The following is a 16451-nucleotide window of genomic DNA, read 5'->3' as shown; positions in this document are numbered from 1 at the left end:
ATGATGATGATAAGCAGACAATGTGAACTGTTAGAGAAGTACTGGATATCCCCACCAAGCTTGCGGTGCGGAAGTTATTGTCATGTCTTAGTCCAAATACTTAGAGTGTGGAATACGTATACATTGTCAACCAGAGCTACCGCTTACAGGAAGTCCTGGGCGGTGGGTCCCAATCTTATAGATGACTCGATTTGGTTCAACGGTGCATTTTCCGGCCTAGCTTACGGGTTGGAGAGTAGAGGTTAGTCAGGATTTGGTAGTTTATGATGCTTGAATAAGACAGCAAAGCCATACGTGACTATTCCCAAGATACATCCACAATGTCTATTTTATATGAAACCGACCCGAAGCCCCTCAATGCAGGGAAGCTAAAAACTAAACAAGCCACTCCTCCTCTTCCCCAACGGATAAACTACCAGAGCAGCCATAAACAACCCAACCGTAATCCCAATAGCAACCTGCACCATCCCGAACCCCAAATCCTGCACGGACTTCTGCTGCCCTGCCCCAGCGGACTGAGTACTCTCATGAGTCGCATTCTTAGTGACATTCGACCGGATGGCATCCGCTGATTCCACGCCCGCAATCAGCGACCCGGATGCCGCCAGACCAGACGGCACGAGGACGAATATCCCCGGTAAAATGGCTGTGGCTGCATGGCCGTGCCACAGTCGACTGTACAGGTTTCCCATGACACCGATGGCGAATGCGCCGACGGTGTTGGCGACCTGGGTGTTTGTACCGAGTCGTTTGGTTACGAAGTAATTTGTTACGTAGCCGGTGAAGGAGATGATGACCATTACCGGGCCCTGTTTCCATTTCCCCTGGTTGATGATCAGGAGGCAGATGGAGAAGGCGATGACGAAGGGGAAGCGGGCTACGTAGGGGTTTTTGAAGCCTAGGATGTTGGGGCAGGTTGTGTTGGATGTTGCGGTGCGGTCTATGAGGCCGTAGATGGTTGTCCCGACCGTGATGCCGTAGCCTAGGAAGAGGGAGTAGATGATTGCGTAGACCATGCGAATGGAGCCCGGGACGATCTTGTGGGATTGTAGTTCTAGACTGCTGCAGAGGACGGTGTACCCTGGGAGGATGAGAGCGATAGAAGATTGGGCGATGGCGGAGAAGCAGAAGAGGTATTGGTTGGGTGTGCCGTGGATGGTGGTTGTTATGCTGCCGATGGCGCGCGCAATGAATGAGGTGAGTACTGCTGCTGTTACTTCGAAGACGTTTGAGTAGAGGACTGAGCGTGGGGCGATGACATGTTGCATGATGCCGAGCAGACAGCCGTTGCAGAAGATGATGGGCATGTCGATGGGTCTGGCGCCGAAGGCGAATGGGCCAACCATGGCGGTGGCCAGGCCGCAGACTAGCACGATGACTAGTTTGCTGTACCGGGGCTTTCGTTTCATGATGTCTTCTAGTTCTTGGGTTGCTTCTTCGATACCTATAACGTCGTGGATGACGTTTTTGTAGATGTTGTGAGTTTCGGACAGACGGCCTAAGTCGACGCCTTGCGAGACGCGGACAAGTTTGACCTCCGCGGTTCGCGTCGAGGGATCGTCGAAAGACATTATCATGCAGCCGGGCACATAGAGATACTGGCTATCCACTTGCAGGACCTTCGCGGTCATTTGCATGTACTCCTCTAGGCGATGCGTGGGGGCCCCGAAGAGCATGAGTGCCTTGCACAGCTGCATAATGTATCTCTCGCGCGCAATAATCTGGGCAATCTGTAGGGTGATTTGTATTTCATCCTCGAGCCTCATATTCCCCGGCGAGTGCTTGCTGCGCCGTTTGGAGGCAGCTGTGAGCACTTCACTCGAGACCGGCGTGCTCGCCCCACTGATATTCGTCGAGGCGGCAGCCAGAGTGTTAGGGGACATATTCGGCGGCTTCTTATACCATTTCATTTTCCGTGGTGTAGCTGTCCCAGATGTGCTTCCACCTAGAGGCGTCCCGATCTCTCGGGGAGACTGACTTGTGGTCGACGGTGCGCCTATATGTACATGATCCAGAGCTCCATTAAGTTTCAGCAGCTGGGACAAAACACCTCCAGTACTGCCACGACGTCTTATACCCGCCCCATTCCACGCATCAGCAGGACTACCCCAGTAATCAGGACCCTTGTGCGGATAGTGTTTATTATGTCCGGGCCGATGATAAGCAATCTGATCCTGAGATATTTCTCGGACAAGGCGGTGGGCCTCAGAGCTCGATCTACCATGCTCATACCCCTTCTCAGAAAGCGTGAGCTCGCTACCGACCGCTGAATCAGGACGGTAATGCATAGCGCGCACGTCTCCTTCATCAGAAGGTGGACGACCCAGCCGAGCCGCGCATTCTCTCGCCTTCTTCGTCGCCGCATGTCTGAGCTGATTAAGTCGGCTTAGAAGTGAGCCACTGGTGTCAGTGTGAGAATGCTGAGTTAGGGACTCTTTCTCGAAATCTACACTATCGGTCCCACGAGGCTGACTGAGATAGATAGATTGTTTCCTCGGTCGTGCCTCGGTGATATCCACAGACCCCTGTGTGGGCCGATGACGACGTTCAGGAGGTGATTTCTCGGGCGACCCCTCTGATTCCGTGTCAACATCACCATATTCGTATCTCAGGTCTGTCCCAAAATGGACCCGATGCCGAGACGGCGATACGCTGGTCGGGCTGACGGTCTCCGGGTTGGCCCCTTGTGCCTCTTCATGCTGCTCAGGCGTCCCTGGGCTTTCGTGCTCCACACTCCGGTAGCTGATTAATGAACTCTGACTCGCTTCACTGTCGCGGCGGTCCTCCGGCATGGGGCTGGCGTGGTTGAATAGCCTGTGATTAGAGGTGTAAGATGTAGGGGTTCTAACCCTGCACAATGAATAGATATGAGGTGTTTATGATAGTCTCGAGCATATGTGAAAGTATGCAGGCTAGTGGAGGGCGTTGTTGTTTATATCCAGACGAAAGTGAAACGTGAATATCAGTAAAACCACATGGCTTAGATAAACTTCAGGATGACCCGCAGCCACGACAGCGTTAGTCAGTCCAAGTGGTACTATTCAATATGGCCGAGAGTTTGGAAACGATGAAAAAACGGAGGACGTCTAGGGTATGGTCGTCCAAGAATAGAAAATGAGCATAGAATGTGGCATGGAAACCCATAACGGGTCCTACCACGGGTAGATCAACGTCATATATGGACCAGCATACGATAACACCGCCGAAAGGCACCACTAGCAGCCTTGTCGGAGTGGACAGCTGGTGTGGAACTCCCTGGACGTTGACGCATTGGGAGGACAGTCTATGACGCAAACAGGCAGTATGTGGGTCCATAGGAACATCCAAGTTTTCAATTTTATAGGACCTGCGGACGCTATCACACCAACTTGAGTATCAGTGAGTAATATTCCTAAAGAGCGTCTCAACACCTTCTTGTTGTTCATAAATTGTTCGTTTTGCAGTATGTGCTGGTGCTGCAGGGTCGATCATTCCGTTGGGGTGAGAATATTCTGGCCATGGAAAAGCTTTAAATGTGGACCGCCGACGGTCTAGACATTGTTTTTCAACTCAAGAGTTTGAGAGATCCGATCTAGACCGTTGGCATAGTCATATCAACTTTTTATTCGGACATTCCACGATACATATCGGTCATAACTTGATCGCAGAACTCTCTGTACCCGAGAAGATGCCGGCGACAAATCGGACGGAACCTAGCCAAAATTTACCTTTGATTTACAAACCTCGGGATCTCGCAAGGCGAAGTCGGGAAAGCTTAAGCAAGTCGGTAACTATATCTCGTGGGTCTAGACTGCCTGCCGGTCGATTGCGTAGGATCGAGAGATACCACAATGGGGTACTCTATGGGTAGGCCTTGGATTCATTTAAGTCAGAAATCGTCCTTTACACATAACCAGAGTAGCTAATGAAAGAGTTTAATATCAGGTCATGACTCAAGAAGCGATCTTCCTTGTGAGTTATAAGTAATGCAGTATTTTCCCGAGTTGTGGATGTACGTACACAAAAACATCATGCGGGTGCCGGGCCACAAGCACCGGGAAGTTGTTCAGTGAGCCAACATTTCAAATGTACATGAATTGGAATTGTCTAGACGGCTTCTTATATTGCTCTTAGACCGAGATAATGGAAATGATCGTCCGGGTTAACGACACGCATCTAAATATAGAAATACCCTGCGTTGGATATACTAGTTCGATTGGTGTCTAGGTCAAGCAGGAGTCGGGCTTTCCACTCTACTGGACTCACACTACTATGATCCTGGAGCGAGTACGAAAGCGAGACAAACACGAGGCAAATGAGTAAAATATTTTTTTAGCCCTGATCTCTCAGCTAGAGCCTACTCCATTTCATCGCCTGTGGGTCGACTAAGATTTAACTACCGTGCGGCTTTCCCGAACGCGAGAACGAAAACGAATCCGACGAAGAAATAGCACAGAGAAACCGAATAACTTATGAAAGTGCTATTTCAACAACGGATCTAGGAGAATATAATCTGAAACGGCTCCACATGGCTCATACATAGCCCTTTTTACTTAATGTCTGTTGCCGCCAAGGGTGACTATTCGAAGTATGGAAGTCTTCAGCTTCTGGGCCGATGATTATTGGCTATGCTACAGTATCCTTCATCATGGATTCTCTTCTGCCTAGTTTTGTTCATTCCTTAAATTCTGCAGCGTCACTTTGATATTCGATTTAAGAGCATTGTCTTCAACTGTGCGGACCTTGTTCTCTCATGACCACCTCATACTGCCCTGTTGCATCGAAGGATATTCTGGCAGCAGAAGATAAACATGATTACACGTCGTACAGACAGCAACCCAACAGGGGATGCAATCTCATTCTCCTTTTATCACTATGATCCGAGCATGGCGGGTGCCGTTGTCTTCATCGTTCTTTTTGCAGGCACAACACTCTTTCATATCTACCAGATGGTCAGAACCCGAACTTGGTTCTTTCTCCCTTTTGTGATTGGCGGCATATGTTAGTGAGACTTCTCTCATCGAAAATTTCAAACGCTTTCATGAGCAAGCAATGCTGACTTGTGCAGTCGAGGTACTCGGATATATCGGGCGCGCGATGTCCAGTCGGGAATCCCCGAATTGGACCTTGGGACCATATCTCATCCAAACCTTGTTCCTGCTCCTCGCTCCAGCATTGCTCGCCGCTTCGATATACATGTTCCTCGGACGAATAATCCTAGTTCTACGGGCGGAGTCGCACGCAATCATGAGAAAGAAATGGTTAACAAAAGTCTTCGTGACGGGCGACGTACTCTCTTTCCTCCTACAGGGCTCTGGTTAGTACCGAGACAAACCACAGGCACTGATAACCGCCAGAATACTGCTAATTATCCCTTCAATTTTTAGGCGGTGGTATCCAAAGTGGCGGGAGTCTTGACAGCATGAAGCTAGGAGAGAAAATCATCGTCATCGGGCTTTTCATCCAAATATTTTTCTTTGGCTTTTTCATCGTCACGGCAGGCTCGTTCGATATGAAATTAAAGAAATATCCTATTCCGCGTTGCCACTCCGCCGAAATCCCCTGGAGGAAGCATATGAATGCGCTATACGCGTCAAGTATGCTGATCATGATCCGGTCTGTATTTCGCTTGGTTGAGTATCTGCAGGGGAATAATGGATATCTCCTGCATCACGAAGTTTTCCTCTATGTCTTCGATGCGGTGCTAATATTTATCGCCATGGTGATCTTCAACATCTGTCACCCTAGTGAAATCGGGCGGCTCCTGGCCGATGAAGTGAATTATGAACTAAAAGACACATATAGTGTAATGCCGTGACTGTGGTCTTGCATATATTTCAGAAGAGACGGGGTCCATCACTTTCAATAGTTGAAGTTTTGTATATGAAAACATAGAAGCATGATTCTTCTCTTAGCTGATCGTTTTTCTGATAAACCTTCTACCCGTTAGACTAAGCACCCAGGCAAGAGATAATTATCTTATTTCGTTTTTGGAGTGGCTTTTCTCCATTGCCGATCTTAAAAAGGTGGTTAGGAATTAAATTATGATTTGGGAAGGTGGCGCAGGGGAGCCATCACGTGGGAGACGAGGCTGAAGAACAAGGCTAATATATGAGTTGCTTTTGTTCCTTTCAGCAACCATTTGATCCTTCTGGGGTAGCCCCTACAAATCTGAGGGATACTCATTAATTAGAGCCCGAGGATGGCTGATCCTGCATCGGTGATTGGTACAGCTGCAGCTATTTTGCAACTGACACAGAGCGCTTGTAAGACCGCCCTGGAGCTTTACAACTTCTGCTCAGTCGTTCAGAATGCACCCCAGGAGATTCTCACAATCAGCCGAGATGCCCATGCATTCTACATGACGATTTCCAATCTTGAAAGCTCCCTTCGCAGTGACACAGTAGCAACTGTCGTGAGCAGAGATGCGGAGATTATGACAGCGTTAGAGACGCTCAAGATCCCGATTGAAAATTGCTCCATAGCCTGTGAAGCGATACTGGAGAAACTCCTGCCACATCTCCGCGTTGACAGTTCCTCATCTCAGGATGTGGGGATATCTGATGCGACTGATGGGACATTGCCAATCCAACGACGAAGATTCAGCCGTAGAAATATGATGTGGTATTTCAAGCGGAAGGAAATCCTTGCTTTGGGGGCGGAGTTGGAGCGAAGCAAAGCGACACTTGGCAACGCTATGGGGAGTGCAATTTTGTTTGTCTCTTCTCGAACCTCCTACCGAGAATATGCTCACAAGTCCTCGATAGTTTGGTTGTACTGAGAATCCGTGCGGTCGTAGGCACCGGTGTCATAGTCCAAGGGAGCCTTGACACAGACGACGATCTTGACCCACCCTCGACTGAACACCCTACACTACATAGTGTCGGCGAAACACAAGGAGACTATGGATTCAAGGGGAACTTAGGGTCGGCCTTGACGAAATATGCTGCACTAGTGTTTGATCCCCCCATCGACCGTTTCCGCATCTACGAGCTGGAAGGCTAGGCAACTGTTGATCTGTGAAATGAGTACTTCCCGATAATCCCCTACATTACTATATGTTTGTGTATATCTATTTAACCTGGCACAGGCATTAGCTCACATCTTGCACGGTGGTTCAAAGGGTAGGTTTGCAGTTAGCTCCTTTGGTAAACTGCCACAGGAGTGCTGGGCAAGCTGGCGACCAACCCCGAGCTGTGTGAGGAGCACAAATCACTATGGGAACTAGAGATATTTGTAATTACATTCTAGGGTTGTTGTATCTAAACTCCTCTCGGGCATTTTGTAATCCACACAGTGTCCGGAATTTACTCGATCGATTTTTTGGATACGAGATATTGAGCTGAAATTGACAAGAGGCGACAAGCTGGTTTAGGGAGGAGTTGAAGAAGGGGTTAAGCCTGGAATAGTCATTTCATACGATCATGATTAGGTGTATATAATTTTGCAGTAATAAAAGGTTACGCAGATTTGAGCGCAGCGAAAGGTAATGTTCAGTGTTCTAGTACCGGGGTGAGATATATAAGATATATATAGTAATCTAGTGCAAGGAAGTCGGTGGGCTAGATGATTTGGCGCAGGCCGAATTCTACCAAACGCATCAAAGAAGTAAATATTCAGAGCTTCTTGTACACGTCGCCATGTTTCTCTTTGCCTCTTGTAGTATTTCGTCAAGAATTAATACTAGTGTGTTTGTACATCCTGGTGAGATGGCCTTGACATTAGAGTCTTGGCTTAAGGGATACTTTAGTACAGTCTCAACTCAACAATCGGCCGGCTGGCCCAATGGCAAGGCGCTTGACTACGAATCAAGAGATTGCAGGTTCGATCCCTGCGTCGGTCAGTTCTTTTTGGTTTTTGCCACCGAAGATCCATATCTTGAACTCGAAGACGTTGGTTGGGTTTTCGCAGCTGTGGGTCTCCCGGTCAAGCTTTCAGGTTTCTACATTAGATTATAGCCAGGTTACAGCAGTTAGGTCATACCACTCTATCTACTATACTTGGTTTACAACCCGGCCTCAAATCTCAAGTAACTACTTGCCTTGGGCTACTATGTATACATTTAATCTCAGAACCACCAACCATGAGTCTATACACACTAAAGAAGGAACTAGTTAAGATTCATATGGCTGTATGTGGAGTCAGTACATGTCCTGGAGCGTGAGTTAGTCAATTTTTCCTTGTCTAATAGTCGTGTACTAGGGTGTAGAGACATGCTACACAAGAACAGCAACTCACAATATGACTGACATAGAAAGAAACAAGAAGAACACAGTAGTCCTTGGACATAGGATCTCACGTGAAGTCTGGTTGTGCTGTATCTACCACTCCTTCTTCAAACCCATGAAATCTGGATCCTGGGTCACAGCATCGCCCGCTGCCTCAAACACCCTGAGAATCTGAGAGTTCCTCTGCTTGACGTCACTTAACATAATGTCAATTGCCTTCGCGGCCTGCTCTGCAAGAAGCTTTTCATCTGCTTTTGAGGCTTCCTCGGCAATCTGATGTAACCGCTTAAGCCAGTATAACCATCTCCAGGGACTAAATCCACCAGGTGCTCGTTGACCTAGTTCCGACTGGGTAAAGGTGAAGCCACATCTCCCAATGGTACTGTTAGAGCAATCATTCCATGAGACATCGGATAAGAGTAAGATATTATGCCCGGCTTCTCGGATCCAGGCACATACAGATGGGAGTAACGAAGCAATAGTAACTAGATGGATTGTCCGGCGATGGTCTTCATCATCCGGCTCATTAGAGCTGCCAAGGGGACGCTCGGACTCGAACGTATTACGAAAAAGGGCCAGAGCAATCTGACAAATCCGATCGTTCGCAATACGCGTAGACGCAAGCTTCGCAAGGAAGGACGCAGCATTGAGACGCTGCTTTGAGCCCATGGTCGCGCAGTCCTTGACCCACAACTCTGTCATGTCCGTCACGAGGAAGGGCAGGTCGTTCCAGACGGTACCATCGGGGGTTCTAGCAATATCGATGCCAGCGCCCGGTGCGGGCCGCGTTAGAGGCCCGCGTCCTCGTGTCCGGAGGATGTCGAGGATCCATCTGTCTTGCTCAAAGCTGTCGTGGGAGACATGTCTGGCGCATTGGTAATAAACGTACCAGAGAGAATGCAGATACGGCTCGTTGGAGTCAATGGATACCCGGCTCCGGCAATAGCTTTGGCCCATAATCCATGCTCTGTTATGTGCTACAGATCGGAGGAGGTCGAAATTCCCTGCTCGAGCAGCCTCCTCCAGGTCTGCCTGATCCACTGAGGCGCATGCAGCGAAGCCGGAAGGTACATCCCGCGGCGGAGAGCGTGGTGAATCTCTTAGTAAGTCGTGCATCCTGGTTCAGGAACGTAAATGTGTTGGCAGTGCCGATTGCTGCGGAGGGTCACGAGGGTGAACTTCAGGAAATGAGGCGAGTGTAGGCGAGATAGACTTCAACGGATATATTATCTATAAAAAGAGCAGGCTGAGAGATAGATATAGAATGGTAAGGGGATGCCGTCTTTACGGCAGGCAGCAACATTTGTTTGCCTCCAAATCAGACCCGTCTACTATTGGTGGCACGCCACCTGTTCAGGGTAGGAGATCCACAGTGACTAGTAGAAGATCAGCAGATGATGTGTCCATGACTCGATACCGGAGTGGAATACTGGTGAGACTACACTCTATCTAGTGCTGTATTGCACCATACCAGAGGTGAAATACAATGAGACGCATTATAGGGAGCAGGGTTCGAGATAATATTCCTTGCTCAATTCTGGTATAGCATAGAAAGCAGGACAACATATACTGAAACGCAGCAAACTCGTATGTGTCCCTCTACATAGAGATTACTTCTCAATCAACCCAATAGCAGCAGCAGAACTACCCGCCTCAGTTAACCACATCCTGACAGACGCACTTTCTAGTGTAAGAATCATAGTAGCATTCTTTGCTCTCAATTGTGTCGGTACACTGTGAGTAGAAGTTAGTATACTCCTGGAGTAATGGGGTCCAGGGCAAGTTACTATTTTGAAGTCGCAACGACAGATAGCGTTCAGCCCACTTTGTGACTCATAATGGCATTGATTGGTTTTCGGATTGCACTTCTAGTTTAAAAAGATCAGACCCTTTGTCTCATATCTCAACGAGCCTTACAGACTTACTCCTGGGTACTGAACCTGGTGATTGTTTTCGTTTCTGACATACAAGTCATTGGATGTAGGAGATCCAGGGCTCGCTGGGTTAGCTAATACCCCCAGAGCAGCAGAGAGCGCAAGTCCAAAAGATGTAAGGGCAAAAGCTTTCATGATGATAGCGTGCACCTTGTGTTACTTGAGAAGCAGGACTGGTGTTTTGGAAAAGGGATTTGTGTTTTCATCTAACCTCCAGTATCTCGGGTCTGTAGTCGTCTTATATAGATCGATTTCAATCCATGGTGGGAGCTCTCAGACAGGACCACGGTCGGAGGTCTATGAGTCGTTGGAGGCTGAGTACCTGGGCAAACTCGCAACAATAGTAAGGTACACGGGAACATTTAGGCCATTCCAACATGCCAAGCGTCTCTCCAAAGAAGGAATATGCCGCATCAACCACTGGCTTGAGGCTATATTGTTAGCTGGTTGTTGGTATACAGCCACGAGGCCAACTCCGCAGTGGACTAGCCGCGGGCTCCGTTTCCCCGAGGCGTACAACAGAGAAGGGTATCAATACCGATAATGCATGGCCTCAGTGGATATCCCCTATTGGCATCTTACTGGCGGACACACACCGAATCGTGGGAGATCATCGCCCGCACTAAGCGAGAAATATACGCTCGTACATTAGCGTTGTCCCGAGGGTATTGCGGCACAGGCTCGACTTACGTCAAGCTCATGTATAACAACAAGAATGTCTTTAGAAAAGTGGAGTAGCCACGGCTTCATGATGATCGTATGCTCATCTATGGCTAATGCTCGATCCATACAGTACTTCTGACTCTCGACCCTTGGCATTGATCTTTCGTAAGGGGTGTGTTTCCTGTCCAATTTCCATTCCGGGCCGAGGGCCCCGAAGGCATCCATCCTTGTCCATGAAAGTATTCTTGCTTCGCTTCTGAACGCGATACAATATTGATACGAAACTATATGAGACCACGTGATCCTAGTGGCTTTGACCTGGATAAAGGCGAACGATAACCCCTTTCATCTATAGGTAGCCGAAGCAGGTTCCTACCTCCAGAAGACCAGGCCAGGGTAGCGCCAGGCACTTCTTCCACCCTTTTCCAACATAAATTTTTGAGATTCGTTGCTTCGAGCATATATTTCGCTAGCTCTTAGTGAGATTTCTGTTTAGGTAGCACGTCCAGTTGCCCCTAGGGAGGCCGCGGATCACGTTGCCGCGTGATCCGCCGAGTGACGTTAAAATAGTAATCAAACCAAACCAAACCCTGGAGGCTTGGCCCGTTAATTATTGATATTATTGGTATGATACGATAAGCGGTTGCGATAGAGTCGTCCATAGATAATTGAGTATCAATCGAATGGCATCCGGTCCTCAGTAGGCTACGTACGTCTGGCTGATACAGACAGCCTCATTCTGCCCTTCTTCCCCTGAATCACAACAAACATCAATTAATGTAGGAGGACCATGACCTGCGCTAGGAGCCCGGCGGCAACGAGGTTTTTTCAAATCCCCCCAAGCACTGTGGTCATTGATCGCCGTTCAGCAGGGATTCCGATCCATAGGAACAGGGCAAGGATGCTTTAAGTTCATGTGACCTTCCTGATTAGGCCTAGCGCCTGAGTGTTTTTGTATGATGGTTTGATTAACCCCCCCACACACTACGTACTAGTAAGAGAGATCAACAATGAACACCCAAAAACTCTCTGACCTCTGAGCTTCAAGACTTGTCTCTATTGGGGGGCCGGGACGGCCCGAACTATCTCACCGGATGATGACTAAACGAGGCTGAACCCCGAGGGCCGGCGGCGCAGGAGTACTACTACTAGTTAGTACTAGTACATACATAGCTCACCCGACCAATAAAATTGGCCAGGGTGACCTCCGCTTGTAGCCCATGCTCGTACGAACCTGACCCCCTAGGACAACAATTAAGCTGGAGTACATTGATCCGAAATTGCACTTCCTTGTTTACCATACCAGTAGATATCTTTTCGTGATATAGTATTGGGTTGTAAAGTCACCCTTGGCATTTGTAGTGGTCAGCTCACCTGTAACCTCGCGGCGCAGGGCGTTCGTATGTTCCAACACAGGGCAACCACAAGCACCGCAGACCAAGCATGGGATATAGCGTAAAAGTACCTAGAGTTGTCCACCTTCACAGCGTCAGTCAATGAAGCTTCTTAGGCGAGTCAGCGGCGTAGCTTCGGGCTACAGTTTTGAGCTAGTAATACAGTGGCGAGAGGGTGCTAAGGAATACTAGATCGATTAGGAAAAAGCTATATATTTTCTATAGAGTTGTTGACTCTATAAAACTACTTGAACTGAGACCGAAGGGTCATGGCTTTTTTGATATTTTGTGCTTATCAGGTGCATTGACATGGACATTGGACTTCACAGAACATAGTAACACCGAATCTACAATTGTGTGCCCATCCTTGACCAGATATGATATTGAAGAGCTACTCGTAAAGTATGCTGGATGGCTGAAACATATGTCACTGCTCTGACTGGTGTTAGGTAAAAACTCGCCCTTGCTGAGCCTGCTCCGAACCCTGCCATCGTAGTCGCTTACCAAGTAAACATTATCACCAGGATATGGCACCAATCCAGTTAATGATATGCAAAGATGACCACGACTTCTGTCCCATCTCTCCGCATAGCCAGCGCTGTGTCGTGGGCTATCTCCTGGCAAGGGCCCTTTGTGCTAGGATCAGTACTTGATTGAGATAGATTTGACATATAGGATTAACTGCGGCACGCGCTATCTGCCCCCTTTTCAGGCTCAACTTCCAGATTGTCATGGAGCGATTGCCACTTAAGGACACTGACAGGATCCGTAACCAACTGAATACTCTGAGCAGCAATCTGATTGGGACGTGTCGGTCAATCGTCTGTTCACCAGCGCTTAATATCCGTGCTGCACGCCTGTCCATCGAGGCGATGTAACGATTACTCCATAGAGGCTGGCTGCCGATATCCCAACTCTCGAGCCCAAGGGCGACGATCCACGAGCGGAGTCCATTGGAAACTGGATAGTTGTTGGGAATTCAAACTCTAGAACTGGTCGAGTGGGCAACATGACCGGAATCTCCGTGACCAGAAGGATATAAAAGGGTCGATACTCACTGCCTCTTGACAACTTCTCTACTTCCAATGCACTCAAGAACTTTACCTACTACCATCCAGAATCCATACCACCTTCCTGTCTTTCTCTGACCTAGAACCCTTTACCCAAACCAGCACAATGCAGCTTATACACCACGCTGTTTATGCCGTCAGTGTCCTGGCGACCATTGCGGCAGCAGTCCCCGGCCCAATCGTTGCTAGGGGTGAAAAGTTCCCCGTTTTCAATGGCGATAAATCCGTCATGGTTGAAACAGAACCCTCTGCGGAGACCGGCAACGTTTTGATGGAGTTGGCTGAAGGGGATGTCGACTGCAAGGGCTCTGCCTTTTGCGAAAGACTCGGTTCTAGCTGTGACGATGCTTATCGCAAGGTTATTCCCAGCAACACCTACAGCACTTACCTCGAGTATGTCTACACTTTATTGAGAATGGATGGTTTGACTTTCTACTAACTCGACAAAGTGCTGCTGATACTGGAACTTGCAGTGGAACTTGCGGTCTTTTTGTCAGCGGCAACCACTGTGAAGTGACGGGGCAGGATTTGATGGACGCCTACAATGAAATTCGCAACCGAGGACATTGCAGCCATTGCGGACGCAAGCAAATCGCCAACGGCTGTATGATCAAGATTGACCGGGTGATGGGTTGCTAAATGGGGCTGCGCCATGTTGACTGGATGGGAGGTGCATACCACATGCCCATCTATTTAGGGCCACAGGGTTGCCGTTTTGGCTTTAAGTTTTCAGAATTTAGTTGAGATGGTGTACGATTGTTCCTTAAGGACTGGAACAAAGAAGTCTGGGGTTAAAGCTTTCTCAAATGTACCGAACCGTACTAGAATTCTCATGGTGGACATGGCTTAGCTGCGGCTTCACTTTTTGAGGCCAATCCCGCTAACTGGGATAAGAAGCTTCCAGGGTTACATCACATGTAGGCTGTCTTAGCTAGTAACAGTAGTGGTTCTTAGATTAGGCACTAAATGACGGCTAGTCATAAATTTCTGATCCAGTTAGTTCAGGCGGTTAGAAGCTATGATCCTGTGGGTCATCTAGCTGGGTCTAACTGTGTGGACTGGGTGACCCGTTCAGGGATCCTTACCTGTTGTCCCTAGTCACTCCCCATGTAAGCTGAGACAATCTATGGGCCGCTGGCTCAGTGTTCTTCTGCCTGGGGGAGGTTCGGTGTTCTCCTTACCTTCCCCCAGGTATCCCACCTACCATGCTCGCCATTTTCAGCACTCTCACCATGCACAGATCATGGAATAGCTGGTGTTCCCTTCGGCGGATGATATTTGCAGTCACCATCGGCGCTTGCGGTGTTTTCATCTACTTGATATGGTTTGGGATGAACTCAGACCGTGATAACATCCCTCCGCTCCTCACACAACTTATTCCAGCAGGCCACTGCACCTGCCAATCATCCACTTCATTTCAATGCGCCGACTGCCTCACCTGTCTCGCCTCGCCACCACCATCGGAACCAGAACACCTTGCAACTTGGAGTTTCCAGTACGGACGAGACGACCAGAACCTAGGCCTGAGCCAGAGTCAGTGCCAGGCAGCATTCCCCGGTCTCTTCCAGGACATCCAGCGAGGGGTCGAGTTTTGGAAGTCGCGAGGGCGCATATCAAGAGACGATCTGCGCACAGTACCATTAGAAGATGGCATGGCCCGCGCCATCATCTCCAACGGAGACTTGTACGTCGTGGCGACAAGAGCAAAAGGGGATGATCATAGGCGCAAAATCCTTGGTACTCTAGGATCTATTCATCGGGCGCTCTCCGCGTCCTCGAATCGTACCTCGCACCCCACAATCGAGTTTATCTTCTCGATCGAAGATCGCGTGGATGACGTTGACGCGGTTGGCCACCCAGTCTGGGTGTTATCGAGGAAAGCATCCGAGGAGTCGGTCATTCTGATGCCCGATTTCGGGTACTGGTCCTGGGCCAAGAGTAACATCGGCCCATACGGACAAGTCGTACAGAGCATCATGACCGCTGAGTCCAATCTGAAATTTGCGGATAAAAAACAGAAGCTGGTCTGGCGGGGTAAGTTGAGCTTTGCACCAAAGCTGCGCCGGGCGCTCTTGGATATTGCACGGGGCAAGCCTTGGAGTGACGTGAAGGAGTTGGATTGGAGCAAGAAGACCAACTTCTTGTCGATGGAGGATCACTGTCGTTACATGTTTATCGGGCATGTCGAAGGTACGTTTCTTTCACAACTCAACTTTGCTGTACAAGGCTGACAGATATCGTCGATATCCAGGTCGCGCATACTCAGCATCCCTTAAGTACCGACAAGCCTGTCGGTCCGTCGTCGTGGCTCATAAGCTGCAGTATATCCAACATCACCACTATCTCCTCGTATCGTCCGGTCCGGAGCAGAACTACGTGGAAGTCGAGAGAGACTTCTCCGATCTCCCGAAACACATAGACGAACTCTTGAAGAAGCCGGACAAGGCAGAGCGTATAGCTAATAATAGTGTCAAAACCTTCCGAGAACGATACCTAACCCCAGCTGCTGAGGCATGCTACTGGAGAGCTCTGTGGGAGGGATGGGCTGAAGTCTCGGCGAATGTCACACACGACGTTGTACGGCTGCCGGCCGATAGGGGACTTCGGTATGAATCTTTCGTGTTGCTGGACAGTAACGATATGTTCAAGTATTCATTTGAATCGGAGTAAGAGGAATGTCTTCGTGTATGTAGTAATATAATGGTCGATATGATCGCTATATAAACGACAAATATCATGATACGATTGCCGTTGCAGGATACCATCAGCTGATCATCAGCAATACATTCCCTCCTCCCTTGTTGAATTGGCCTTACAGCGATGCAGCACCACGCGGCCCGGTCGTTAGACTCGTCTATAATGTGACGGATATAGTTAATACAAGGGTAAGGTGTAATCATCCTTTTTGCGCGGAGCACCTTTCAGTCGTGCCTTGCCAAGAAGCAGCCCTAACATCCCTGGAATATACCTGGCAGTTAGAGCAGGGATGTAATCCATCTGCTCTGCTTTTACAGGGCTCATGAGTCACCAAGTCTTCTCTTTGTTCTCGTTCCCACCTGAGCGGGGGTTAAGTTAAAATCATGGTTTCCCACCTATCTTCTCTGGGTTCGCTCTTGCTCTCGCCTTCGCCTTCACCTTCTCCTTCGCTATTGCCCCCCACAGAAACGCATTATTAGAGCGGTT

General features: G+C 48.8%; 5 protein-coding genes across 5 annotated transcripts; 3 read left to right on the top strand and 2 right to left on the bottom strand.

The window, feature by feature from the left end:
- Positions 1-368: 368 nt before the first annotated feature.
- Positions 369-2792, bottom strand: ABOM_007395 (threonine/serine exporter family protein; the record flags this gene model as incomplete). The annotated part of the gene is made up of 1 exon (XM_022534524.1): positions 369-2792. The coding sequence occupies one exon, from the start codon at positions 2790-2792 to the stop codon at positions 369-371; it is 2424 nt and encodes an 807-aa protein (XP_022388444.1).
- A 2073-nt stretch (positions 2793-4865) lies between these two features.
- On the top strand, positions 4866-5797 carry ABOM_007394 (RTA1 like protein; the record flags this gene model as incomplete). The annotated part of the gene is made up of 3 exons (XM_022534523.1): positions 4866-4980; positions 5048-5296; positions 5367-5797. The coding sequence occupies 3 exons, from the start codon at positions 4866-4868 to the stop codon at positions 5795-5797; spliced, it is 795 nt and encodes a 264-aa protein (XP_022388443.1).
- A 384-nt stretch (positions 5798-6181) lies between these two features.
- Positions 6182-6984, top strand: ABOM_007393 (uncharacterized protein; the record flags this gene model as incomplete). Its single annotated transcript, XM_022534522.1, has 2 exons — positions 6182-6693; positions 6747-6984. 2 exons carry the CDS (start codon positions 6182-6184, stop codon positions 6982-6984), a joined length of 750 nt encoding a protein of 249 aa, XP_022388446.1.
- Positions 6985-8300: 1316 nt separating this feature from the next.
- ABOM_007392 (DUF3632 domain-containing protein) lies at positions 8301-9323 on the bottom strand (the record flags this gene model as incomplete). The annotated part of the gene is made up of 1 exon (XM_022534521.1): positions 8301-9323. One exon carries the CDS (start codon positions 9321-9323, stop codon positions 8301-8303), a length of 1023 nt encoding a protein of 340 aa, XP_022388445.1.
- A 4051-nt stretch (positions 9324-13374) lies between these two features.
- Positions 13375-15938, top strand: ABOM_007391 (uncharacterized protein; the record flags this gene model as incomplete). The annotated part of the gene is made up of 6 exons (XM_022534520.1): positions 13375-13661; positions 13742-13872; positions 14119-14185; positions 14246-14276; positions 14765-15458; positions 15520-15938. The coding sequence occupies 6 exons, from the start codon at positions 13375-13377 to the stop codon at positions 15936-15938; spliced, it is 1629 nt and encodes a 542-aa protein (XP_022388448.1).
- Positions 15939-16451: the final 513 nt, after the last annotated feature.

This window comes from Aspergillus bombycis (assembly GCF_001792695.1).
Source record: "Aspergillus bombycis strain NRRL26010 chromosome Unknown contig00051, whole genome shotgun sequence".
Lineage (NCBI taxonomy): Eukaryota > Fungi > Ascomycota > Eurotiomycetes > Eurotiales > Aspergillaceae > Aspergillus > Aspergillus bombycis.
This window is presented reverse-complemented; position numbering and strand designations above follow the sequence as displayed.